This window comes from Armigeres subalbatus, chromosome 1 (genome assembly GCF_024139115.2).
Source record: "Armigeres subalbatus isolate Guangzhou_Male chromosome 1, GZ_Asu_2, whole genome shotgun sequence".
Lineage (NCBI taxonomy): Eukaryota > Metazoa > Arthropoda > Insecta > Diptera > Culicidae > Armigeres > Armigeres subalbatus.
This window is the reverse complement of record NC_085139.1, coordinates 95,470,191-95,498,162: the sequence shown is the minus strand read 5'-3', so window position 1 is coordinate 95,498,162 and position 27,972 is coordinate 95,470,191. Positions and strand designations below refer to the sequence as shown.

Sequence of the window (27,972 nt, the reverse complement as noted above, 5' to 3'; positions counted from 1 at the left end):
ATAAAGAGGAAGCATTTTCCTAGTAGTTTTTTGGATTTGGTTTTTCATGCAAGTTTATTGCCTTAATCATCTATGTAGCTAAAATGTGCTTGATATACTTTTTTGAAGCAGCAGTGATAAATATTTCTTTACAAAACGATGTATAATCGCTGAATTTTATATTCATTTACAAGATGAGCCAATATGTCATCCTATACTCACTGTAGCTACCGGTTTTGGTCAAAATGAGTATTACAGAACATGAGCATAATTGAAATACCATGCGCCCCCACTTAGCAGCAAATGAAGCAGCGTGCGTGAGAGCGTGAGAAACTGTTGTTTACGATTCTTATCAATGAAACTTCGTTGGCGCCGCGGAGCGTCGCTCGCTGCTTTTGCGCGTAGAATCGATCGATACGCGAGATTCCCTCTACCGACAAACCCAAATCAGTCGACGTCCATCAACATCAGTTAGTTAGTGGCCATTCAGTACTCGTCGCGAACGGATCGTGTGAACGTTTTCGCGGTTGCTCGCATTACTGTCGATACAGTAAAGTGATTTTCTTGAAATAATCACCAGTTTAAAGCCAGAACCACATATTTCGCAATCGACACTGCATTCATAAATACAATACAACCGGTCCGACCGTTGTGGAACGCGAAGTTAATATGAATTCATTAACCTCGCTCTTAGCTATTTTTAAATGCTGTTTTCAGTGATTAAAATGATAGTGATTGACGCCAGCAAAACAGTGCTGCATGGTAAATAAAAGAACAGAAATCATGGGACAGTAGAATCCTGAAGCTGATAAGAACGGACAACGGCTATTCAGCGTCTCATCGCGTCGCGAGGTGCGCCTTTATCAACAAGCTTGTAGAGAGCACCATATCATATGTTGAGCCAACAGTGTTGTGGCAGCTGTCGTCCGACAGTGAAATACATTCACCATCTTTCGCTACAGCACAGCTGATTGATAAAACGCATTGCTTCTCAATTATTATCGATAATCCTCCAGCGATTAGTGAGCCTGTGAGAAAATCGCGTGATTCGGGAGTGTTGAAGATATCAGTTTAATATCTAAGGCGGGTGCTCCTATGGCGTGTTAGGGGTTAATGTTTCAAACTAGATGCAAAGAACGGCTTCTTTGTATGGTTTTGAAAATAATCCGAAAATAGGATTAGATTAGTCCACTGGCACCTGCGAGAAGCAACGGAGAACATCTGCAGTGTCGTCGCTAGAATTCGGTAAAGTCGAAGTTTGTAAATTGTGCGTAGTTAGACAGGACCGTTGTCATAGCAATGAGTGGAGACGAGTCGAAAAAGGATGCGTTGCCGGAGGTGGAGAATGGCGCGACGGGGCAGCAGCAAAACGGAGGGGTGATAGAGAAAGTGCACATCCAATCGGTACCCGGGGATCTCAAGCAGATCGTGTTGGATGGTTTGGAAAAGAAAGGCGACCGAGGACTCTGGTTGTGGTGAGTAGGATGTTGTTTTATAGGCGCCAAGGTAGAGGCGAAGAGCGGTCGCGCACATGTTCACGCGGTCAAGGAAACGTTCGGAATAGACGACAGATGTGAACGCTAGAATGTAGAAATCGGGTAAATAGCAGGAAGGAATGAATGTTTTTAAATTTAGAACAGACTGTAGCGAGTACATACGAGGGAAACGCACGACTGAAAGAGCTTGCAAGGCGTGACGTTGCCAGTAGGGAACGTGGCGGGAGTATTCAACCATAGTGACATTAACTATGTTGCGACACCGACAACAAATGATTGCTTTATACTCATGCTTGGTGCACAAGGTCGTGGTTTAATTATGTATACATTTGTTCATCTCAATTAGTGGTTGGAACAAAGTAAAATAATGGGTTTTGGAATAGAATGCTACCAAAGCAGTTTATTTCGTGCCGATTTGTGATCATTGGGGGGATACGGAGACCTCATCAACGGCAAGAATTTGTATGCCGCATATAACTCGCAACATAAGCGTTAAATAAGCTGCTTTGAACATGCTTACAGCGGCACACCAGTAGTAATCTTTATTGAATCTATATGGGGTCTTTGGTAGATGTAATATCGGATTTTGGGCCCCCATGGTATACGAGAAAGGCAAAAAGCATTTGACATCAGTTATGTACAAAGTCTTCGATATTACATCTTCTTCTTCAATGGCTCTACATTCCAACTTTAACTTGACCTGCTTTTCAACTTCTATTATTCTAGTATTCTATTGGCATTTCCTCAGTTATTAATTGAAAGCTTTCTATGCCCGCCAATGCATGAGTATGTATCTTGTGTGGCAAGTACACTGGAGACACTATGCCCAAGGAGTCGAAAATGTTTTCCACCCGAAAACATCCTAGACCGGACCGAGAATTGAACTCGCCATCTCCGGAAACGGCACTCCTACGCCTTTGCTCGCAAGGCTAACTGGAGACTCTCATGACATATCAATGTTTTAGGGTAAATAATTTATAAAAAAATACCTGATCCTGTTCCATATACATACTTCAAAATAAGCTTTGCGGTCAAGGAAATGAAAAGTAGGCTTTGAAATTAAAACAACACAAATCAAACAAATTGCTAGCCAGCAAGTCAAGTACGAGACATTGAAGACGGCCTTACTGTTGAGGTCGAAATACATATCTGTCAAGATACAGTTAAGTGGTGGAATTCAATGCGATTGTATTAACTCGTCTTATGACAAGTTTAAATTCTTATTTATTTAATCGGCTCATGTAGTGTATAAAATTTTTTAAACTGATAAATACCTTTATATTTGATACACCGTGAACATGTGTTAGGGCATCTTTACTAATGTTACAGTTATAGTTACATTTATTTCCCGAGTTTTACATCTTATAACTGTCAAAGATATAAAACATGAAATGCATCTTCAGTAGCAGTTATAAGCTGCACATGTTTTATACTGGAAAACAAAAAAATAGTCTTCCGAGGCCAATTCAAATGTAAAACTGTTATGATGTCGATAAAATAGTATTTTTTGTAGCTGATGACGTCATCTTCTATTGTTTTGAACGAAATAAAACTCGAGAAAATTCTGTTGCAAATTCGTGCGAAAATACAACTGAGCAGTATTACAGTTATAAATTTCCCGACGAAACTGTTCGAATTTTTAAAACTATAACGTCTGTTGAAGATGGCATTTTTACAGTTTCAATTTCATTTCCTAACTCCCATACGATTTATAACTCTACTAAAGATGCCCTTATGATATTAAATGAACATTTCGTCAAGTCTGGCAACATTATGTGTCAGCTGGCATATTTTTAACACCCCATTTCCACCCACCCCAGTTGTAAACAAAATTTATTTATCACTGCAGCACTTTTTCGTGCCAACAACGGTTAAGAAGGATGTCTAATGCTTGCTTATTAATCTACTATTCAAACTCAATTCGACCACACTTTTAGAGCATCACATCATAGTCGAACAGAGAATTTTGAAAATCATTAGTTCAGCACATTGATAAACTTTCCCAATGTGCTGAAATATTATAAAACTAAAACGTTAGTTCGACCTTAAATAAAGGTGATAAACAAATAAATAGGCCAATATTAGTTGGATCAAATGCTGAGATGTAATCTGTCTAGCGAATTATTCAGCATCCATTTTATTCTGCTATGAAGATTACAAATAAACAATAATTCAACTTAGATGCTTATTTGTAGCTTGTCGTTGTTTGTTGGGTGTTGTGTCACACAGATCGCACAGATGGAGCTAGGTAATGAAAGGAGAGTAATTGCCAAGAAATTTGAAGAACTGTATATGGGAAGGCACGTCGGTTTGTCGGTGCTTTCTTGTTTAAGTTTGCTATTCGCTTTGATAGTCGCCTTTTGTTTGTCGCTTCGATGAAATCAGATTCTGTCGTTGAGCTGGATGCTTTATCGTCGTCATCGTCGTCGTTGGTATTGTCTGCTTTAGCAAGCGCGCCTTTGCTCGTTGACGAGAGTCCATCACCCATCACTCGAATCAGAGAAAGCCCAAGCAACCAGAAGTTCGGATAAGAAGGGCTATTTTGGCTTAATCAGCTCTCATTTTAAGTAATTTTTTGTATGTAACGGAACTTTAAGGGAACTTTAAAGTTCCGTTAAGGATGCTTGGAACTTGATGTGAACCATAATGAACCAATTAGTTCGGTTAAGAGTAAATTTAAGTAAAATCTGAACTTCTGGTTGCTTGGGAGGTAGTATACTATACGTAAAGGCATTTTATGAGACAGATCGAAACAGCTGTTTTTCTCGTGTTTATCTACTTTGACAATCAGTGGGAGCCCGTTTGTTTGGTAATTTCGCGCTGAACATTCCGATGGGTCCCATCATCAATTCTGCCTATTTAACTTTTCGTCTACCAGGGCTTTAGAACAAAGTTTTTCATATGATTCTTAAAACATGTCGTTGAATTATTCATACCATTGCATTCTAAGCATGAAATGCTGACGAAAACACGAATGAAAAGTAAAACGTTACAAACATTATTTTGTGTTCGGACCTAATGGAATGTTCACGCAGAATCATACCAAAACAAAACATTAGAAGTAAATAGTCGGGCCACCGCGAAACGTCTCATAAAATGCCTTATTGCTTTAAACCGGGGGAAAATCTGCGTCAGAGAATGGTTTTTCCTTTAAGGTGAGGGGGCTGTTTGTGGTGTTGCAGTTTCGATCCTATTCAGTTTGCTGTAGATGTACTGGTCTAGAACACCGTCTACAAGTTTTCGGCTGATTCGGATGCGTCTGTGCCGAATGTGATAAAGGACGGCTGTTTGAGCCTCATTTGCAGCACTCGTGCACCATTTGGAACTCCGGGGAAGTAGTGCTTCCAACGTTCACTTTAAATTGAAATGACATAACCAAACTGTCTCATAAATTCGCCGATAGACGCGTGTGGTGTGGAAGGAGGGAGATCGTGCACCCGGACGGTTACTGCCTCACTATCCACATTAGGGTGGCTCAAATTAGTATGGGAAAAACTTTTTTCAATTTTTTTGATGGGCCCACTAATTCAGTTCTATTTGATGCTCTGATGCTCTGGACAAAATTTCAGCCAAATCGATCAACATTTGGGCGGTGCTAAACTCGTTGGAAGTTTATATGCAAAAATGTATGCAGAAACATCCAAAAACAGTGAATTGCAGTTGGACGTCACAACTTACGTTGAAGAACTATGATACTCATTCAGATCTTGAAGAATTTAATACATAATGTTATGATGAAAACAACGAGAAGATTAGAGTTTGCCCGGCTAAGTTATTAGCATTTCTCTGAAGTGGGATTTGAGCAAATTTCGTTTCTTTACCTTTGAAAAGAAATAAATTCACCCCTACAACACTCCAGTAAAATACTAATATCTTTGCCTAACAAACTCTAATCTTCTCGCGGTTATCAGCATAACATTCTGTATTTAATTCTACAAGACCTGAATGAGTATCATGGTTCTTGATCGTAAATTGTGCCGTCCAACTGCAAATCACTGTTTTAGGATATTTCTGCATACATTTAACAGTTTTTTGGCTGAAATTGTCAAATCAGGCATCAAATAGAACCGAATAAAGGGCGGCCCATCAAAAAATTGAGTTTTTGAAACCACCTTAATCCACATACACGGGAATCTTGAAACGCTTCTCATTACAAATGAAAACTCGCTTTATGTTATGCGCTTTTCGTAGCGCTGCGCAGTACAGCTGTCCACCACTTCAATAAATACACAATTGTGTGTATTGTGGAGTTGAATACTTTGAATCAAAATATTCAACTCCACAATACACACAATTGTGTATTTATTGAAATGGTGGACAACGGTACTGCGCAGCGCTACGAAAAGCGCATAACATAAAGCGAGTTTTCATTTGTAATGAGAAGCGTTTCAAGATTCCCGTGTATGTGGATTAAGGTGGCTCAAAAAACACTTTTTCAAATTTTTTGATGGGCCGCCTTACTGAATGATCGTTAACATCCTTGCTTTGAACGTCTGCGAGATTCAAATTTATTTCGCTCTCCAGAAATTTATGCACTTTGCCAACGTCAGGCCGCACTGGAAGAACACTAAAGTCCACCACCAATGTATTTTCCCGAATACTCATTTTCTACGATATGAAGCACGGTAGCAAAATAACTATACGTCTTATTAGTACGAGCGACGGCTAACAACTGATACGGTGATTTCCATGTGGCTTTGTGGATATTCTCCCTTCGTGTGGCCTGTGCACGTTGATGATGCTATAGTTCAGCGGTTCTCAACCTGGGGTACATGTACCCCTGGGGGTACCTTCGCTGGTCTCAGGGGGTACCTATGACAGAAACGCGTAATGGCGGATGTTGTATCAAAAAACAAATTGATGAATGTTGACTCTGTAATTATGCTTGTTGACTGGATGGGCGAAAGGAATTCTGCTGTTGAACAGGTCAGATCTTTTTTTCATTTTACTGATCTATTTACTGATCATAGAAAATGTTTAATAGAGGACCACAAAACCACGGTTATCTGCCTCTTCTTATTGTGCATGTTACGAGTGACACAGATTTTAGACCGTAGCTAACAACCATGATGAAAATTTCTGCTAGGAAACAAAAAGCCCGCAGTAGCTTCCGAATAAGTTAATAATATTATTTTGGGTAGAACTTTCTTCCATTCTGCAGATATGTACTTGTTCACCAAACATTTCGATATATCTTATTGCAAAATTAGCATTTGAGATGAATTCTCGCGCTTAGTTTCATAGGGGCGTAACTGTATTGATCGATTTCTTTTCGTCGATTTTTTCTTTTTATTATTGTAGCGAATTGCGCTAGTTTGTCGATGATTTAATAGTTTGGTGCGATAAAGGATGAATGTAACTTGCACCAGAATCAATAATCACGGTTGTAGCTTTTGAAACAATTGAGTTATTAACCAAATATAAAATCGATTAAGAGAAATCGATCAATACAGTTACGCCCCTATGAAACTAAGCGCGAGAATTGTAACACGATCTAAAGTAATTTACGAAGCAAGCTGCAGAAAACAAGAATTTTTGGATGAAGTTTACTGAAGAAAAAATTGCTGAAGAAGAAGCTTCAAGAGAAACATCTGACGAAATTAATTGATGAATCTAAAAAAGTTTTTGGCTGCATCTTTATAGAAATATTTATAGGATAATATTTCGAGTGGAATCTGAAAATCGGTTTATACATTATTAAACGAGTCTCAGCAGCTTGTTCAGTGTTTTCACTTCCTCACAAATCTTTTGAGAAGCTCAAGGTCATATTTGTTTAGAGGAGCTCTTTGGAAACCTTATTAGAGAATTTCTTTCCCATTTTAGAGGAAATTTAGAAGAATTCTAGGTAAATTTTTGGATGGAAGATTTTTCCAAAGAAACCATAGAGGATCTAAAAAAAGATATTTTAGTTACTAGATAAAGATTGTCGCTGTCGTCGCTGTCCGGAACATCTTTTGCTGGCGAGGATAGGGGAGCTAAATGTCAAAGAAGGAAAATCCATACGATTTGACAGGTATGTACCACACATGTTTCGGACAGCAGAACAAAGGGAACCGAAGCGACAATCTTTATCTAGTAACTAAAATATCTTTTGATCTACAGAACAAAGTAGTGGGGAAACTTTTCTACTATTAGGCATTCCAAAAGGATCTTTCAATATAAATTTGCGATTGAATTTTTTAGTAAATCAAAATAATTTCGATAAACAACCATAAAATTGTGTAAATTCTGGCTGAACAATTTTAAATATTAAGGTATCCTGCAAAAACTGATTCTTGAAAAAAATCTGATCAATTTCATGATATGTGGAGGAACATGAATTTCTTAAGCTTAAGCTTCATAAATGTTTAAGTTTGCTAAAAGTTTGAAAATACTACTCTCTATAAACCTGGAGAAAAGAAGTTACAAGCCAAAGAGAAAGATTGCCGCTGGCGTCACTGGTCGTTCTTCGATAAAAGCCAAAGAATAATTCAAACAAGCATCTCACGGTGATGAAATCTCCCAAACAACCCTAAATTCATTAGTTTTGACAGTTATGTACTACATAACATGTTTAGGAAAACGTACGAAGGGAACCGAACTAATAAGACTTTGTTTGGGAGAAATGTGAAAAAATACCAAACAAACCTTGTCCCATATTAAATGTACCCTGGTATGTGTCCAATGGGAATTTATATAAGCTGATTGCATTGCATTCAATTATTCATGTATTGTTTTAAATCTTTTTACGTTAAGCCATTGTATGTAGAACAACTGTAAAAAAAATTTCACTTATTTAAAGTAAAATATTTCAACGAATTCCCAACAAATATACCTAGGGGTACCTCAAGCAATGCCAAGGCCTGAAGGGGTACCACACAATTAAAAGGTTGAGAAACGCTGAGTTGAAGAATCGGCCTTTTATCTTCAGCTTGCACATCCTTGCGTTGATTGGCTGCCACCCAATCACGCGTTGGCGCATTATTCCCAGCAGCACTATGAAGCTGGTTCCCAGCTCGTTGGTGGTGCCACATCTTTGGTAGAAGGTAGCCGCTCGATGCCCGCTTTTCCACAGTTTCTGTCCTGTCCAGCAGATTTCCTGCAGCGCTACGACGTCGAAGTTGCTGGGATGTAATTCATCGTAGATTATCCTGTCGCAACCTGCGAAGCCTAGTGACTTGCAGTTCCATGTTCCAAGCTTCCAATCGTGATTCTTTAAATATTCGTCGCCTTGATCGTTGCCGATTGTATCGAGTCGTATTATCTTCTATGTCGTTCGTAGTGGTAAAGGCGGCTTATTGGGCCTGCGCAAACCTCCTGTCTCGTCGGAGGGCCGTCGTGTCAGGACTGTTTAGCGTGCCACATAACACCAGGACTTGTGCTTGTGCGCTTTGAGCGACAAACGGTCGCTTTGGTGGAGCCTACTTGCGGATACATGCATCTTTTTATAGAAGCTTAACAGGGCCCACTTCAAACCCCACCACATCCTAGGCAAGCACCACAACTCGCAGATGGCCTGGGGATGGATTATCAAGCCCTTGGACATAGTCCCTGCTGTTTTGCTGCCCACCATTCAGGTGTCTTGTTAATAGTTGGATGGGAGCTTTCTGTTTTAAATTTGGCATTTTTTTTAGTTATTTTAGAAAATCAGAAATCCAAAGTATAGCCCCCGTAGTCAAAGGAAGCCCCGCACGACGGTATTAGATAGAATACGAATAATACGATTGAAGGCAATAATGATAATTTCTAACTTAGCGATCCGATAACAGTGGTTGGTCCGCGCGAACAGCAGGTTTTGTTATATTATTGTCAGGGGGGTTTTTTGTTGACCAAATTTTATTAAATTTGGCCACAATATTCTTTGATATGCAACGAATTTTTAGTGCCCCTGACAAAAATAGAACAAAACCTGCAGAAGCCGTCATTTTCCCAATTGTTTTATAAATGGTTTTATATTCGAGCCATCGCTCTTCGGACAATTTTTTGACACAGTGTAGGTCGGATCGAAAATCAAACTCGCCATCTCCGGATTGGCAATCCTGCGCCGTTGCTTGAAAGGCCAACTGAAGACCCTTCAGCAGATACGTTCGTTATAATTTCCGACGGGTTTATATTGCGGTCAACGATGCATAAACTTTACAGCCTCCCGCAGTATGGTCCGAACCACTTTCTTCCTAGAGATGTCGCAAATTAATCGATAACTTCGATTAATCGATTCACCGTTGTAATAATCGATTAATTTTGAATCGGTTACTACCCAGCGATTAATCGATTCAATAATCGAGAAGCATCGAGAGTAATCGATTAGTTACGACATCTTTATTTCTTACCCCGCATGAACATCCATATGGCCACATGGAGTTTGCCAAACCAACACTGACAAAAATTTAATCATATTCATTATGTGTGGCACACATAAATCTTGACTATAGTATTTCCCATATAACGGCATCCCACATTTGTACTCCGCAAGACGCTCCGATCAAATAGAATTCGCCGCCGTACCAAACTGAGTATCTACAAAACGCTTTAGTTTATATCAAACATTTGATTATTTTTAGTTTAAGTTTGTATCTATGTCATTTCATTTATTTAGTTAACATCTAAACAGATAACACCGAATCAACAATTTGACGCCACAATACACGGTTCGAAGCCGCATCTCTCCATCCTCGGATACGCCCCACGCTCGCCAAGTCGTTCTGCACCTGGTCTGCCCATCTCGCTCGCTGCGCTCCACGCCGTCTCGTACCTGCCGGATCGGAGCGAACACCATCTTTGCAGGGTTGCTGTCCGACATTCTTGCAACATGTCCTGCCCATCGTACCCTTCCGGCTTTAGCTACCTTCTGGATACTGGGTTCGCCGTAGAGTTGGGCGAGCTCATGGTTCATTCTTCGCCGCCACACACCGTCTTCTTGCACACCGCCAAAGATGGTCCTAAGCACCCGTCTCTCGAATACTCCGAGTGCTTGCAAGTCCTCCTCGAGCATTGTCCATGTTTCATGTCCGTAGAGGACAACCGGTCTGATAAGCGCCTTGTACATGACACATTTGGTGCGGTGGCGAATCTTTTTCGACCGCAGTTTCTTCTAGAGCCCGTAGTAGGCCCGACTTCCACAGATGATGCGCCTTCGTATTTCACGACTAACGTTGTTGTCAGCCGTTAGCAAGGATCCGAGGTAGACGAACTCCTCGACCACCTCGAAGGTATCCCCGCCTATCGTAACACTGCTTCCCAGGCGGGTCCTGTCGCGCTCGGTTCCGCCCACAAGCATGTATTTTGTCTTTGACGCATTCACCACCAGTCCAACTTTTGTTGCTTCACGTTTCAGGCGGGTGTACAGTTCTGTCACCTTTGCAAATGTTCGGCCGACAATGTTCATGTCATCCGCGAAGCAAATAAATTGACTGGATCTGTTGAAAATCGTACCCCGGCTGTTACACCCGGCTCTCCGCATGACACCTTCTAGCGCAATGTTGAACAACAGGCACGAAAGTCCATCACCTTGTCTTAGTTCCCGGCGCGATTCGAACGAACTGGAGTGTTCGCCCGAAATCTTCACACAGTTTTGCACACCATCCACCGTTCCTTTGATCAGTCTGGTAAGCTTCCCAGGGAAGCTGTTCTCGTCCATAATTTTCCATAGCTCTACGCGGTCTATATTGTCGTATGCCAACGAAGCCGGCTTGATAACTTCCCACGAACTCGTTCACTAATGGTGACAGAAGACGGAAGACGATCTGGGATATCACTTTGTAGGCGGCATTAAGGATGGTGATCGCTCGAAAGTTCTCACACTCCAGTTTGTCGCCTTTCTTGTAGATGGAGCATATAACCCCTTCCTTCCACTCCTCCGGTAGCTGTTCGGTTTCCCAGATTCTCACTATCAGTTTGTGCAGGAAAGTGGCCAGCTTTTCCGGGCCCATCTGCTTTATTGGTCTTTAACTGTTGAATGGCATCCCTAACTTCCTGTATCTATATGAAATATTTATTTTCACATTTTTTTTCTGTATCTCGGAGAGTAATATATAGTAGTGTCTGAGCCGATTTGACCGTTAAATAACTTGGAGAGTGCCTTTATTTTTGTAAAATATTCAAAAATATGATTTATTTTTCTACTCCCTTCACTTCCCACTTAAATTTTATCTCGGATAGAATCTTTGGGCTATAAAGAATGTATCGCACACGAATTCGGTTGAGGGAGTGAGAAAATAAACCAATTTTTCTATATATTTTAAATATTTTACAATAATTGAGGCATTTTTTAGGTTGTTTGTCGGTTCAATCGGGTCAGACACTACCATATACTACTCTTTGGAATACGTAAAGTTTAAGTGACAATAAATATTGTACACATATGCAAAATAAGCTAAAAATAGTCAAATTTTGGGAATATAAGTACATTTTTTACAAAAAAGGCATTGTATCTCAGAATCAAAAACCTTTTCAAAGATGGTCAAGACAATAAGACAATAAATATTGTACACATATGCAAAATAAGCTAAAAATAGTCAAATTTTGGGAATATAAGTACATTTTTTACAAAAAAGGCATTGTATCTCAGAATCAAAAACCTTTTCAAAGATGGTTCCTTCGCAAGAGTTGCTCATAATACTAAATTCTTAAACTTTGCAGAAGACATCATCATCCTATCATGCTCATATAAAAAGTTAGCTGAAGCGCCGCCCTAGCGGGAGAGTTCCGAACTATTTTTTATCAACATATCAAGGCCTACTTATCATGCAACAACTTTGTAGAAGACATCAAACTTCTATGAGGCAACCCTACACACTTACCTCATTTCACCGTATTCGGTAAATTTTACCGAAATCTCAACAGCAGAACTGTTCGGTAATTTATTTTACAGATTTTTTGTAATTTTTTCCATTGCTCAACTGTCAAAATCACCGAAAATCAGTTAAATTATTTACCGAACTGTTCTGCTGTTGAGATTTCGGTAAAATTTTACCGAATTCGGCGATTTATTTTAAGTGTGTAAGGAGTTATTTATTAACGCCATGATTTCATGATATCCGACCGCAGCGCGACGGTGCGCAGCGAGTAAGGTAAATCGATCAGATGAAAGACTATTTGCAGACCCCCGTAGACTGCGTGGATGGCAACATGTAGACATGATCAGAACTGAAGGGACTAGGGAGACGATGTGTACTGTAGATGCCACTGCGGCCTTAGTCTGAATATATAAAATAAATACATAATAGCACTCAAACCTGTGAGGGTGAGATTTAATAGAAATTGGGTAATCCACTTTGAGCGTGCATTGATGACAGACATGTCAATATCATCCGTATAACGGTTCGGTTGCCAACATTGACTATAGTGAATAGCAGGCCACGACTAGAGATGTCGTAAAATCCCGATTAATCGATTAGTTACTAATCGATTACTCTTGATTCTTGTCGATTATTGAATCGATTAATCATTGTATAGTAATCGATTCAAAATTAATCGATTATCACAACGATGAATCGATTAATTGAAATAATCAATTAATTTTCGACATCCTTATGATGTCGTAAAATTCTGATTAATCGATTAGTAACTAATCGATTACTCACGATTCATCTCGATTATTGAATCGATTAATCGTTGGGTAATAATCGATTCAAAATTAATCGATTATCACAACGATGAATCGATTAATCGAAGTAATCGATTAATTTGCGACATCTCTAGCCACGACTTTGCCTCTTTCCTCGTCGGGCACGCCCGGAGTTGCACGCTCGAGGAGACAGCACACAAGCGATCAAATCAACGGATAGCTCGTTCGGCGGAATTAGGCCACACATTTGGCGATCCTGCCAGGTTGTTCCTGGTTGGAAATTATTGTTCTGTAAGTATCCTGTGGGCGTGATTGGGACATTTTTTTTCTTCGGTTTCGACTTGTGATGTCGAAGGGAAGATCGCCGGAATAAATTAATTGTTTTCTCGTCGGTTTCGGCTTGTAATGTCGAAGACGCTCTGGAAGAGCGTCGGATTGATTAATTTTCTCATCGGTTTCGAATTGTGATGTCGAAGACGCTCTGGAAGAGCGTCGGATTGAATGATTTGCTCATCGGTTTCGACTTGTAATGTCGAAGACGCTCTGGAAGAGCGTCGAATTGAATGATTTGTTCATCGGTTTCGACTTGTGATGTCGAAGACGCTCTGGAAGAGTGTCGAATTGAATGATTTGCTTATCGGTTTCGACTTGTGATGTCGAAGAAGCTCTGGAAGAGCGTCAAATTGAATGATTTGTCCATCGGTTTCGACTTGTAATGTCGAAGACGCTCTGGAAGAGCGTCGGATTGAATAATTTGCTCATCGGTTTCGACTTGTAATATCGAAGACGCTCTGGAAGAGCGTCGGATTGAATGATTGTCTCATCGGTTTCGACTTGTGATGTCGAAGACGCTCTGGAAGAGCGTCGGATTGAATGATTTGCTCATCGGTTTCGACTTGTGATATCGAAGAAGCTCTGGAAGAGCATCGGATTGAATGATTTGTTCATCGGTTTCGGCATGTGATGTCAAAGAAGCTCTGGAATGGCGTCGAATAGAATGATTGTCTCATCGGTTTCGAGTTGTGATGTCAAAGACGCTCTGGAACGGCATCAGCTTAAATTATTTGTTCATCGGTTTCGACTTGTAGTGTCTAAGGCGCTCTGGAAGAGCGTTGGATTGAATGTTTTTTTTATCGGTTTTGACTTGAGATGTCGAAGACGCTCTGGAAGTGCGTCGCATTGAATGATTTGCTCGTCGGTTTTGGTTTGTGATGTCGAAGCCACTTTGGATTGAAAAATGAGTTGTTTCTCAACGGTTTCGACTTAAAACAGTCGAAGGCGCTGTGGAAGAGCGCCAGCATAAATGATTTATTTTCTCATCGGTTTTTATATGTGATGTGATAAGCTGCTGTGGTAGAGCACCGGATTGAATGATTTGCCCATCAGTTTTGGCTTGTGACTTCAAAGACGCTCTGGAAGAGCGCTGAAATAATTTATTTGTTTTCTTATCGGTTTGACTTAAACGTGTTTAAATATCAAGAAAAAACTCTAAAATAGCGTCGAAGCAAATGATTCGTTTTCTCATCGGTTTCCACTTGTAAGAGTAAAATCAGCAGTGATTCAAATCGTTCGGGGCTGTCAGTTTGAATATGAATCTGAAACATTAATCTTCCCAGCAGCTGTTCTAGATTCAGTTTTTATACCAGTCAACTGTCAAAAAATAAAACTGGTATAACGCTCCGTTCTATTTTCTGCAGATTTGAACCACGATTGAATCACGAGATTCAAATATTTTTCAATTGTTTTGGTGTATGGATGCGTCATTTTATCTACGGATCAATCCACTTTGCAATTCCGGCGCCTTTCTTGGCAGTAACATAATGATTTCAATTAATTGAAAATTTGAAAAACATGAATAGAACACTGCTGGGGAAACCAGCGAGTTTGTTCTATTTTGCTCCAGATGCAAACTAGAATAGTGGTCGAAAATTTAGAATCAAACTGAATCACTCCTGATTTCACCCTAATGTTGAAGGTACCAGATTGAATGATTTGTTGTTCTTATCGGGTCCGATTAAACATGATTGTTTTCGGAATAAATTATTTGATTTATCATCGGTTTTCTGATTGTGTTGCCAAAGGTGTTCTTGAAGAGTATCGGATTGTTGCAGCTTTTGATGGTAAAGGTTGTGTAGAAGAGGGGCGGATTGTTCGTGTAAAAGAAATCTTAATGCGGTGGACTAGAGCGCAACGTTTCAAATTTGAATTTCAAAAGTGTTGTGCGAGAGTTCCGGACTGATTGGCTTGAGCTTGAAGGACCAATACAGAGTATGTTTGGAGAGACACCGATATTGTTTTTGACTTTTCCTGTTGGAAGGCCATCAAAATTGTATTGGATATGGTCTGCCGGCTCGAATTCTATTTGGTTTTGGATTGCAATGCTGGATATATTTGCAAAACAAAATAAGAAGGAATACAGATAGAGGATCATGAACATTAAAAAAAAGTTGATAGTTCAGAAGGCTCAGAAAAAAGGCTGGATTAATTTGTTTAGTAAATATGGATTTGCATATGGATTGGATAATCGTATCAAACGTAGGATTGAAATATTTGAATTAGGATGATTTTGAATAAGGGAATTGAGTACGTATATTGGATACTGAATTGTAAAATTAAATTTGGCTGTAATGTAAAAAAAAAATGCGTGAAAAAAAAATTATGTAGGGTAAATCACTACTTGGGCCTATGGACCCGATTCCCGGCTCACTGCACAGAAAACTACGGATTTATACTTTTTGGAAGCCGTAGGTTAAGATTGATAATTTTTAAAAAGTCTCCCATTTATTTCGCACAATACTCAATATTTTCCAACTATTTATTTCACTCCTAATTGGTCCAATTATAGAAAATATAAATGTACATTCCGAACATTTGGTCTCCGTTGCTACACCACTGAGCCGGAGTGAATCTTTCCACTTTTACAAAACGGTATTTTCATATAAACACCTACCTGAAAATCGTCACAGTTCTCGATACAATCATTGCTTGAAGCTGTTAATCACCACACAATATTTCTAAACTCACGCACTCTAATCTTTTCTATTTGTTCGTTTCACTAGAACTAATATAAACATATTAAAATACATTTAAAAATGTATCCTCAAACCGAACAAAATTTCACCTCGGCTTAAGAACTTCTAGCCGCACCGTGCTGCCAAAAGGCCAGGAGTCTTTTTTAGTATGAAAAAAATCCTTCATCGTTTATAGGAAAACTATCTAATCGGTGACGCTATCATGTTATTTATAATTCTCTCGATTTCAAAAAGTGAAAAAAATATAGTTTTTTACAGCGTTTGGAAGTAATTTGGATGAGTGAATATATCTTTTCAACCAAATAAAAATAATTATAAATAATACCATCTGGCATCATGTCGGCGTTGAACGTGCATATTTTTGTTTACGTCGCATTTTCTACCGTCTCGAGAGAGAATGATTTTAATTAGAAATACTAGAATAAGACGCCATCTTGTTTCCAATTAAACCGTCATAAGCGGTTCCATTTCGACTTGTTTACTTTTTGCATCCATAAGAAGCAAGCAAAAAGTTCAAGTGCTGCCAGTATCATTGTCACGATTTCATGCATTTTCATACGTTGCCATTTCGACAGTTTTTCACTCCGCCGGTCTCTGGTTATAGGGTAGCTAATTTTAATGTGTTGAGTTATGAGTGATATTTTGCTTAGGCCGGGAACTGGTCTGGAAGTGGGCCGGATATGCAATCGCTATGACTGAAATGAGTGCTGTACATCGTTAATTTAAATCAAAAGAAAAGTTTTTCAAAAGATGTTTCCCAATAAAAGCTATTTTTAACCAGAAGTGAACCCCTTTGCAGTATTGCACGGCCCACGAAATTCAGGAAAAGTTGCTGCCTGTCATAAATGTCAATTAAACAATGCAGTCGTATGCATGTTAGGCCGGGAATGGGGTAAGAAACCCTTAATAGTTGTTTTATGAAAATCGCAAGTCAACGTTTTTTTTTCTCTTTTTTGATGAGAGAAGAAGGGGAATGTGAGGGTGAGATTTAATAGAAATTGGGTAATCCACTTTGAGCGTGCATTGATGACAGACATGTCAATATCATCCGTATAACGGTTCGGTTGCCAACATTGACTAGTGAATAGCAGGCCACGACTTTGCCTCTTTCCTCGTCGGGCACGCCCGGAGTTGCACGTTCGAGGAGACAGCACACAAGCGATCAAATCAACGGATAGCTCGTTCGGCGGATTTAGGCCACACAAAACCCTATATGTTTTGTAAGGCTGATAGCATTGTAAGAAATTCTGGCACCAGCTGGGTTTCTTTAAGGTTTCGGTTCCGGTTTTTCATTTCATAGCTCCCATACGTATTCTAAAACCAGTTGTTTTTTATGACTTTTTAAGTAATAAGCAGTAAGCACTACGCTTCCTGGAATTACCACTGTAAGTAATTTCAGAATCGTTCCAGTTTAGTCCAAGTCTGAGCGTCTCATGTCTGAGCTATTGGCTTTACAATAGGCATCATACAAACCGACTTTCAAAACTGACCAGAGGCAGCAGATAACGAGAGAATGCCATCGTGTATAATTTAATCCCAATTCCCGACAGATAACAGGCCTGTCTACGACGCGTGATAAAAGGTTCGACAGTAATTAAATGTTTATTGACTGCAGTTTCATGTTGAATAAAGCTATAAATCTACTGTATCAAACCTGTTCGCCAAGCTTTCTTGATTGCCAAATAAAAACAAATGATTATATGATTTTCCTGGTTTTGCAAATAATTGAACGAACCTCGTAGTACAGTGACTATCGACATACATTTAAGATCTATTCTTAAATTTATGCCGATAGTTGGCAAATTCGTTCAACTAAAATTTGATTTTTTTTTTCCTTCTCGCTCTAGATTGTTAAAAACAAGACTACATATTGATTCTTATACTAAGATCACAATATGTACTATTCTTGATTAATCTGACCAATTTAAAGCACTGTATTTGTCATTGTACTGAACAATATGATCGAATATAATAAAAGTATCCGTTTAAGGGCTGGCGTAGGTACTCTCTACTAATATTTAGGTTTACAGAAGTCTTATCAAGCCAATAATGGCTTCCAGGACCGTTATGAAATCAGAAATGTTTCTTTGGCTGTCTTTGTTATATTCACAAAGATAACAAAAACGCACAAAGTGATGTAAATTTCCCGGGTTTGCAATGCCTAACAGTAACTTCACTTATTATCAGAATAAACGACACTTGAAAATGGCTTGATGTACTTGAACTTGAAGTGCAGTTTCCCACGGCCAATTCGACCCGGTGCAGTTCACGCATTGTCTGAGTGCTATTTGCTTTTAGGTAAACGGACGATCACATTGCGCCGATTACTGCTCGACCTTGTCCTACCTCAAACCAGTTATGGATGGCATTTTAAATGTGTAATGCATGTGTGCAGTGTATGATAATCTGCGATTTTTATCTTTTTTACAGGGTGCTGTTCATCCTATGCCTCACACCAAACATCCTCAATGGTTTCCACGTGTCTTCGTATGTCTTTCTCGGTCAGATGCCGGAAAACTATTACTGCATCGTGCCGACCCTTGTCCAGCGAGGGTGGACACACGAGGAGATCCGAAACATTTCCACCGTTGCGTAAGCTTAAATCACCTCCTAATTATAGCACCTATTTGACTATTCATTTGTATTCCAGAGGCATCACGAAAAATGGCACATGTACCTTGCTCAACTGGGACTACAACCAGCTGGGTGAAATGAACTACCAGGAAGCGCTCGCATATGTGGCAGATAAACCGCAACCCGGTGCGGTGTCCTGCTTGCGAGAACCCGATCTCGAAATGTACTACCATCAGGCGGAAGGGATTTCCATCGTTCCAGAGTGGGATCTGATTTGTGAACGGACCGCTTTGCGGTCCACAGTGCAGGTGGCGCTATCGCTGGGAAAATTCTTCGGAGCGTCCACGTTCGGCATACTGTCTGATAAGTTTGGACGCAAGAGCAGTTTTACCATTGCGGCACTACTCTATGTGGTATCGAGTTTGTTGACCACATTTTCTCCGTTTTATATTCTACTGCTTCTTGGACGGATTGGATTGGGTTCTTCCGCGTCGGGGGTGTTTTATCCCGCCTTTGCTCTTTGTAAGTTCAATTTTAAATCAATTTTAACCACTGTTGTTGATCTGATATTTATTGTGCCTATTTTAGTAACGGAAAACATCGGAAATCGCCATCGATCATGGATGAGTATTGCATTCAATTTTTCCTATCCGATTGGAATGTTGATTCTGGCGCTGGCAGCTTACTACATTCATCCTTGGAGAGACCTTTCGCTCGCGTTAACGATTCCATCATTCTTCCTGGTGATTCATCTATAGTGAGTATTTATTTCATTAACTTGCAATAATCTGTACCACCCGATATTGTTATCCCACGGATTTTTTTTACACACCCGTGTTAAAAAATCCTACACAAAATGTTTGCAAGCTTGCTCAATTTCACATGAATCGGAGCGAAATAATAAAATTGTTTGCCTGTTCGTCAACGTGTACGAATGACCTTTCTAAAATGACCTTTTCATAGGAGTCCCATAGTGTTATCAATCAACTAGGCTCGGCTAACTTAGGTGATGTCTGTTTGTAATCAAATAATCCACGATCCTATTGCTTGATGTCCACTTCAGCTATACCGCCGACCTCTAAAACCTTTAATTTCGCCACAGATCTTTCCAGACTAGACCAGACTAGAAATTATTTCAGCGTTCCGCACTTGTCAGTTTTTTGCCTTTCTCGTATACTGCCTAGACTGTCCATGATTTCTTAGTTGACGTATCACTTACTTTTTACTTATGACTTTTTACTTTGACTTATGACCACCGGAGAGGTGCAAAGGGCCGACTTGAAATATCTCTATCCTGAGCGTTGCCCAGCTATCGTTTTAACCTGTTGCCAGGTTAGATTTCGGTCCACTTCTTTTATTTCTTTATTGAGGCTTCGCCACCAAGAGCCTCTGGTTCTGCCTCTGCTGCGATGTCCCGCTGGGTTCCAGTCTAATGCTTGTGTGTGTGTTGTCTAGTGATCTAACTTTCTTTTAGGTTTAGCTTTCGTTAACGAACCAAGCGAAGTTGAGCTAATTGAGCTGCCGTTACCTTTTCTACGTATTGACAGCCACCATAAACCGTTCGTTCTTCGCATCGACTTTGGTGGTACGGACAGGCAGTTTCCCACCTCGACACAGAATCGGATTGAAAAGTTCGACTTTAAACGACTTTAACTTTCTAGAGTTGAATAGTGCCATTTCAAACATCGATCGGGATGCACTGTTCCGCAACAAAGACACTGTTGACACTGTATGTACTTTATACGACGTTTTGTATGGCATTCTGGATGCACATGTTCCACGTAGGCGTCGCAGACGAAACTCATTCAAGCAGCTGTGGTGGTCTGCAGAGTTGCAGCACCTTCGCAACGTTGTTCGCAAGTCTCGTAAACGTTATTTTCGGGCGCGTTCACTTTCACCGTTCACCGCGATAATCTTCGTTCAATTGAAGCCCATTACAATGAACGCCAGCTCGAATCATACCGTAGCCAGAGTGTATGTAATTAAGAGTGGCGACACTGTCAGAATTGGAACAAAATTCATCTGTCATTCCCATAAAAAATCGTGTTCCAAACGAGCAGGAGACCTGTCAAATGCGGCACATGTCGCCACCTGGGAGCTGCGGATAGAGTCGAAACGAATGTCAAAGAATCTCCAAAGTAAGCTGTCAAAAAGTATCCATCGCACCGAGAGAGGTTTTGTGCATTTTGAGCGTAGACGAGAGAGTACACGCATAAATCAACTCATACTAAATATAGCTCATTTTCAACAAATATCAATTTACTGGCGTCATTTTAAATATATCGACGGATTCAACATAACTAGAGGGTATGAGTTAATTTAACATTCGACACGTTAATATATACGATGCGGTAAATTGACGGAATCTTTGTAATTAAATTTATAAAGATAAACGTAATGATAATTCAACGTGAGAAAATCTTAACGTGTACAGTGAACACTGGGAGGAAATTTGCGAGTTTCAAGCAAAATATCTTGAAAATTTGATTCGATCGAGTCCGCAGCTCCCAGGTCGCCACTCTCAATTACAATTACATTACATTTTCCGTATGGAGACGACAGCGAAGCAAGATCCTTCCTCTTTTTGGAAGTTTGTGCGTAACCAAAAGCGGTCAAGTCAATTCCCAGCTGAGATGACTTTTGACGAAAGGACGACAGATTCTCCGGGTGGACTAGAAAACCTGTTTGCCGATTTTTTCGAAAATGTGTACAGCACTAACACTCCAGTTTTCTCACCTGATAAGCTGAAAGACTGCCCAACTTTGAATTTAAATATTCCGCTTTTCGACATTACTCACGATGACGTCTCGTCCATATTGAGTAAGCTGGATGTTTCCAAGGGTCCGGGAATGCGCCGAATCTCTGCAAATGCCGTTGACGTTGATTTTCAATAAATCGCTCCGTCATCACACTTTCCCGACGCTGTGGAAGACCGCCTCCATCTGTCCGATTTTCAAAAACGGGTCAAACCACGCTGTTGAGAACTACCGTGAAGTTTCCATACTATGAAGACTGGCTAAAGTGTTTGAAGAAATTGTTCACAAGTTTCTCTACAATGCTGCGCTACTGTTCCTTTTGGATGCAATATGGTTTTGGCAAGAAGCGCTCAACAACAACGAATCTCATGGCGTTCACCAATTTTCAGAGCACCGACATCCACTTTTTTACTATGGATTTTGACAGGTTTGCCTCGTTCTTTTTTGGGGGATAAATTTATTCCCCAGTGTCAAACTACCCCAATACTGTATTATTTTGCAATAGTATGTGCGCGAATTTTGAATGTTTACGTTTTTACAGGAGAATATGATGCAAAACGCCCATACCACTCAATAACGCAACATGATACAATCATGAGAAAATGGAGAAAAAAATTAACGGACTATAAATTCAAACTATTTTGAACTCGATTCCATGCTTTAAACTTAAGAATGTTCACCTTATTTGCTCAATAATTCAGAATGCTACTTGCACAAGGTACTGTCTATGCCTTTGTTCGTTTTATATAATTTTCACCCTAGGAATAGGGCACTGCACGGAAACATCTCTTTCTCTTTCGTTCCTCATACATTTTGACGTTTACTGGCCTTGTTGTTTTCTAATTTCTTTGCAGCGAGAAAGAGACAAAGCAGTCCGTGCAGTGTCCTATTGTTTATGTTTCATTCGCAGTGCACTCGTATTGGTGACTCAGAAAAGATGTGACAAAGATAACTTAGCTTGTCATCCCCATGCCAATTTTCTAACATCGGAAATCGAGAGCAAACAGCAAGTGGACGCTATATACTTTTATTTCTCCAAAGCTTTCGATAAAGTTCCGCATGAGCTGACGGTTGCAAAACTCAAGCATTTGGGTTTTCCACACTGGATAACCGAGTGGTTGCACTCCTATCTGACTGGGCGTAAGGCGTTCGTTAACATCAATGGCACGAATTCTCGCACTTTTGCTATTACATCTGGTGTACCCCAGGGCAGCATTTTGGGACCACTTTATTTTTGTTTCGTTTATTAACGATCTATGTTTTCGATTAAAAGCTGAAAAGTCATAAAGTCTCACCTAGACTGCTGCGCGCTGCAAGCTGACATCGAGGAGTTAAGGTTGTTGTATATCGATTGAACATCAAAAAGTGTAAGTCAATCACATTTACTCGTCGACAGTATCGCGTTGATTTTGAATATTCAGTCGGATTGGATAGCTTGGAACGCGTCGAGACTATTCGTGACCTTGGAGTAATGATTGGCAGCAAGCTTCGGTTTAATACACATGTGAGCACTACTATCGCAAAGGCTTTCGCAGCTCTTGGGTTTGTTCGACACATTACCAGTAGCTTTAATGATATCTACGCAGTTAAAGCGCTGTATTGTTCATACGTACGCAGCATCTTGGAGTATGCAGCATGCGTGTGGTCCCCATATCACACAACGCAGAATATTCGGATTGAGAGAGTCCAACGTACCTTTATCCGATACGCCCTTCGTAAACTAACATGGTCGAACCCAGATAATTTGCCCGACGGCACGGCCCGCTGCAAACTCATTGCATTGGAGACGCTGCAAGGCGGACCAATATGCAACGAGTTTTCATCTACGACTTGTTGAGCGGAAATCTCGACTGCATTGAATTATTGGATAACGTAGCTATTATTCGTTAGACTCCGCAGAACCGTGTATGGTTACAACAATCCATTTGATCAATGTCTTCGTTTGTTCAACGATGTTTTTGATTTCAATATGTCAAAAAATGTGTTTAAAAATAGGATTAAGGATCTACGTTAAGGTGCAGTCTGTAGAATAGTTTTTAATACTTTGGAGACGGTGATAACAAATAAATAATTTTACAAATTTCGTTTCCTCCCCTACGTAGAGTGTGGCCGACCCAGCCCCACTTTCGATCCCGAATTTTTGTTGCTATCGGCCTCTGGTGACAATGACGATGAACCTCGTTGTTTGAGATCCAGTTGTGAGGCCACCAGGCCCGAATTATATACCGCAGGCATCTGTTGATGAACACCTGCAGCAGCTGATACACACCATGTTTCGCTAGCGTATAACAGCACAGATTTCACGTTAGGGTTGAAAATTCTTATTTTGCTGCGATCACTTATCTGCCTGTTTTTCCAGATATTTTTTCAAACTCGCAAAAGCAGCTCTTGCTTTCTTGATGCGTGTGCCTATGTCGATCTTGGTACTGCCGTCTGACGCCATTTGGCTACCAAGATATTGGAAGCTTTCAACATTCTCCACTGGTTGCCCGGCTACTGTAAAACTGGAAGGGGTCACCGTGTTTACATCCAACGATTTGGTCGAAGAGGAGCGCTCAGCAAGGTCGTTGAGCTTACTCTGCATATTAGAGCGCCGTTGCGCGAGGAGTGCAACATCATCCGCCAATTCGAAGTCGTTTAGGTGCTCCATGGTTATAGGCTGCCATAACAGCCCGCGGTTTGGTACACGGTCAATCGCATCTACCAGAATCTCGTCGATTACGATGAGGAACAGTAACGGTGATAGAATACATCCTTGCCTCACACCAGCTACGACCCGGATAGGGTCGGACAAGACCCCATTGTGCACACTTAAAAATTTTCGCCGAGATCTCAGCATTTTTTGTTTATTTTCCCGAGGTGGGCACCGCCGAGATCTCAGTAAAAGTGACGTTTCATTTGCCGAGATACGGTAAATATTTTGCCGAAAATCAGTAATAAACCAAATTTTCTGCCGAAGTTCAGTTCTGGAATTTACTGAGCTACAGCGGTGCCCGATTTTGCCGAGCTCGAGTAACAAAAACTTAGTGTGTGCAGCACTCTACACGAGAAGGCCTTGTACTGTGCCTCGATGAGGCCGATGATTTTCTCAGGAACTCCCTTGCGTCTCAGTGATTCTCGTGATTGAGACGGTCGAAAGCTTTTTCGTAGTCAATGAATACCAAGCAAAGGGACTCTTGGAATTCGTTGACCTGCTCCAGAATGATGCGGAGCGTGACAATATGGTCCACACAGGATCTTCCGGCACGGAATCCGGCTTGCTGCCGCCGGAGAGTCGCATCGATCTTCTCCTGAATCCGGGCTAGGATAATTTTGCACAGAACTTTGAGAACGGTACACAGCAACATAATGCCTCGCCAGTTATCGCATACAGTCAGGTCACCCTTTTTGGGCACCTTCACTAAGATACCTTGCATCCAGTCGACCGGGAAAGTTGCGGTGTCCCAGATATTACGAAATAAACGATGCAGTAGTTGAGCGGATGCCATGGGGTCAGCTTTAAGCATCTAGGCTGATATGCGATCGACCCCTGGGGCTTTATTCGATTTCATGCTTTGGATGGCTGTTTAAATCTCTAGCAGTGATGGAGCTTTGGTATTGACGCGTGTTATACGTCGGATCCTAGGCAGATCATGCCGAGGTGGTGATGGCGTGGCTGGCACTTGAAAAAGTTGTTCGAAGTGCTCGAACCAGCGTTTCAGCTGGTCAGTTGGGTCGGTCAATAACTGATCATTCGCGTCTTTCACAGGCATCGTTGCATTCATCTCCGCCCCGCTTAAGCGTCGTGAGATATCGTAGAGGAGGCGAATGTCCCCGGTTGCGGCGGCTCTCTCTCCTTCGTCGGCCAGAGAGTCTGCCCACGCTCGCTTGTCCCGTCGACATGAGCGTTTTACTTCCTTCTCAAGAGCCGCGTATCGTTGACGGGCTAAGACTTTGGCTCCTCTGGTTTTCGATCGCTCTATCGCGGCTTTGGCTTCTCTTCGCTCCTCTATCTTTCTCCAGGTCTCATCGATTATTCCTTCAGATTATTCTCGCTGATGGCGATGAAGGCATTCTTGATGGCGCAAAATAGCGGAAACCCGGACAAAACATAATAAAACTCATATTTTTTTAAATTTTAACACATATATTGAATGAACTGATTCCAAAATTTGATGATTGTAGCTTGTAAATTTAATTTTTGGTGGTTTATTGAAGTTAATACTGTAAGTGTAAAGCATCTCCCGAACAAATTTTGATGGTGATTTGCTCATAGCTGCTCCAAAGCTGGAAATTGACTGCTTCAATGCTAAAATGAGGACGCTGTTAATGCTTTAGACCTTAAGGCTTGCGCCTCCAGAAGTACTCGAGTAGCATAGTACATGTTGGATAACAATTCTAACCTCAAAATGAATTTAGCGTCCCAAAATTACTCATTGATGAAAGATTCGAGCAACATATTAGGTTTTGTCCGGCCTTTGTATGGGGGCCCGCTGGTCTTCCACGCTGCCACCTTACCGAATATCCACAGCACGATTCTCCAGTTCTTCAACGAAGGACCGTTTCATTCACCGTGGCATCTTCCAGTCGGCGTGTGTTGAACCGTCGTCCAACTCTTTCCTCCTGCCGATGAATCCGCGCTGGCGTATTTCGCCGATGACGACGTGATGATCAGACGCGATATCGGCACTACGTTTATTCCGTATGTACAAGGCTCCGTTTTCATTTTCGGCTGACGCAGATGTGGTCGATTTGATTTTCTTTAAAGCCGTCACGGGAGACCCACGTGACCTTGTGAACCGGTCGATGAGGGAAGAGACCATGCCGTCCCATTATGCGCCCATAGTTTGAGCTGTCGGATCCGATCTTCGCATTAAAGTCGCCTATACAGATATTGATATCACTCTTCGGAATTCTATCTACGGCGGCATTGAGTTGGCTTTAGAAGTTCTCTTTGTCTTGCAGATCGGCAGCATCGGTTGGCGCATAACATTGGATTATAAGCCCAAGCAACCAAAAGTTCCTTTAAGAGTACGTTTTTCGCTTAAGCAGCTTTTAGTTACTTGGGAGGTTTCGGGCCCGTTTTCTAAATCTGGCAACGATTATCCTTTCACTTATAGGTTCCCACTCCATAAGCGCAGATTGTGCCTGGGCGCTTAGTAGGAAGCCAACTCCGCGATGCCGGGGAGCGTGTTCACCTCGTAAACCTCGAGTATAGCAGAACTTGTCCCGACGGCGTTCTGTGTTCTCCAAAGTTTGGCCAACGGACTTCACTCAGTCCCAGGATCTCAAGCTTCATGCGCCGTGCCTCATTGGCAAGTTGTGCCAATTTACCCTGCTGGGCTAGGGTTAAAACCGTTAATTGTTCCTATTCGAATGATTTCGTGTAGCTGATACTATTGATGTGTAACCGAATGCTGTTGGAAAAATAATTGCCGAAATATTATTCAGTCATCTATCTATCATCGAAAATCATCCTAAGGTGTAGCCAGCATGTTCGTGGTATAATCAACACTTAAATCTTGAGCTCATGAATAGTGCCTACAATGACGTGACCCATGGTTGAAATTCTAATGGCTAATTAGCTTTGTAGCCTGTGTTAATATTGTAAACTTTTGAAATTATTCAGATCTAAGAAACTTTTGGTAATAATTAGGAAACAGTATCACCAATAAATGAATGAGGGATTTTCTTAGTATTGAATGTAATAAAAATAAACATATTTTATCTCCTTTCCAGCTTCCTTGTGGAATCACCCCGATGGCTACTGAGTAAGGGGCGTGAATGTCAAGCGTATCAGATGGTGTTCGGACGAAAAGCCCCCAAGGAGTTATGTGATAGCGCAGAGAAGAACCAAGTTAGTTCGGCGGAAGTGGCTGCGGTTCTAGCTAAGGACGCCCAACCGGTAAAAGTGCCGCTAGGGACGCGCATAAAGCGATCTTTCAGCGAGTTCACCAAACTGTACGGGACACCGACCCTCTGTCGGCGAGCGTTGATTTGCCACTTCACGTGGTGCGTTACTTCGTTGTGTTATTACGTAACTGCTTTGAACGCGGATAACTTTGCCGCCAATCGTAACGTGTACGTCGCAACAACCGGTTCAGTGGATATTTTGGCATACATTATTTCAATGATAGTGCTCGCGTACTATGGCCGGAAAAGCACTTCATTCTGCTTCTTCCTCTATGCCGGAGTTTGCCTTCTTGTGGTATTGGCGATTTCTAAAGAAAACACAACGCTGCTGGTTACGTTAGCTATGTTGGGTCGGTTAGGAATAACAGCGGTTTATGCGGTGGTCACACTTCACACAGCAGAACTGTTCCCAACGGAAATCCGAAACACAGCTCTCGGAATCTGCTCGACAATGGCACATGTCGGATCGATCGCCGCTCCCTATATTGTGGATTTACTGGGCCAGCTGGCCTGGTGGATCCCAACGACAATCTGTGGCATAACGATTTTGTTGGCCGGATTTTTGACTTTGTTGCATCCAGAAACGAAGGATGCTGTGCTGAAGGACCACGCCAAACAAGAAGGGGATCCCAGCGAGGACCGAGAGCCAATGAAAGCGTAGGGTGGGTGATATTATCGTGTACAGATCCAATGTGTGC

The 27,972-nt window shown here is 41.1% G+C and overlaps 1 protein-coding gene across 1 annotated transcript; it reads left to right on the top strand.

The window, feature by feature from the left end:
* Positions 1-458: 458 nt before the first annotated feature.
* Positions 459-27,945, top strand: LOC134203004 (organic cation transporter protein). Its single transcript, XM_062678002.1, has 5 exons — positions 459-1,454; positions 18,483-18,644; positions 18,703-19,148; positions 19,215-19,383; positions 27,101-27,945. The coding sequence occupies exons 1-5, from the start codon at positions 1,279-1,281 to the stop codon at positions 27,933-27,935; spliced, it is 1,788 nt and encodes a 595-aa protein (XP_062533986.1). The 5' UTR covers positions 459-1,278; the 3' UTR covers positions 27,936-27,945.
* Positions 27,946-27,972: the final 27 nt, after the last annotated feature.

Excerpts from the sequence above, each read along its gene's own strand:
- LOC134203004 (XM_062678002.1), top strand. The coding sequence starts at position 1,279 with ATGAGTGGAGACGAGTCGAAAAAGGATGCGTTGCCGGAGGTGGAGAAT. Across the intron at positions 18,645-18,702 it reads CGAAACATTTCCACCGTTGC|AGGCATCACGAAAAATGGCA; the intron begins GTAAGCTTAAAT and ends TTTGTATTCCAG. Across the intron at positions 19,149-19,214 it reads TTATCCCGCCTTTGCTCTTT|TAACGGAAAACATCGGAAAT; the intron begins GTAAGTTCAATT and ends TGCCTATTTTAG.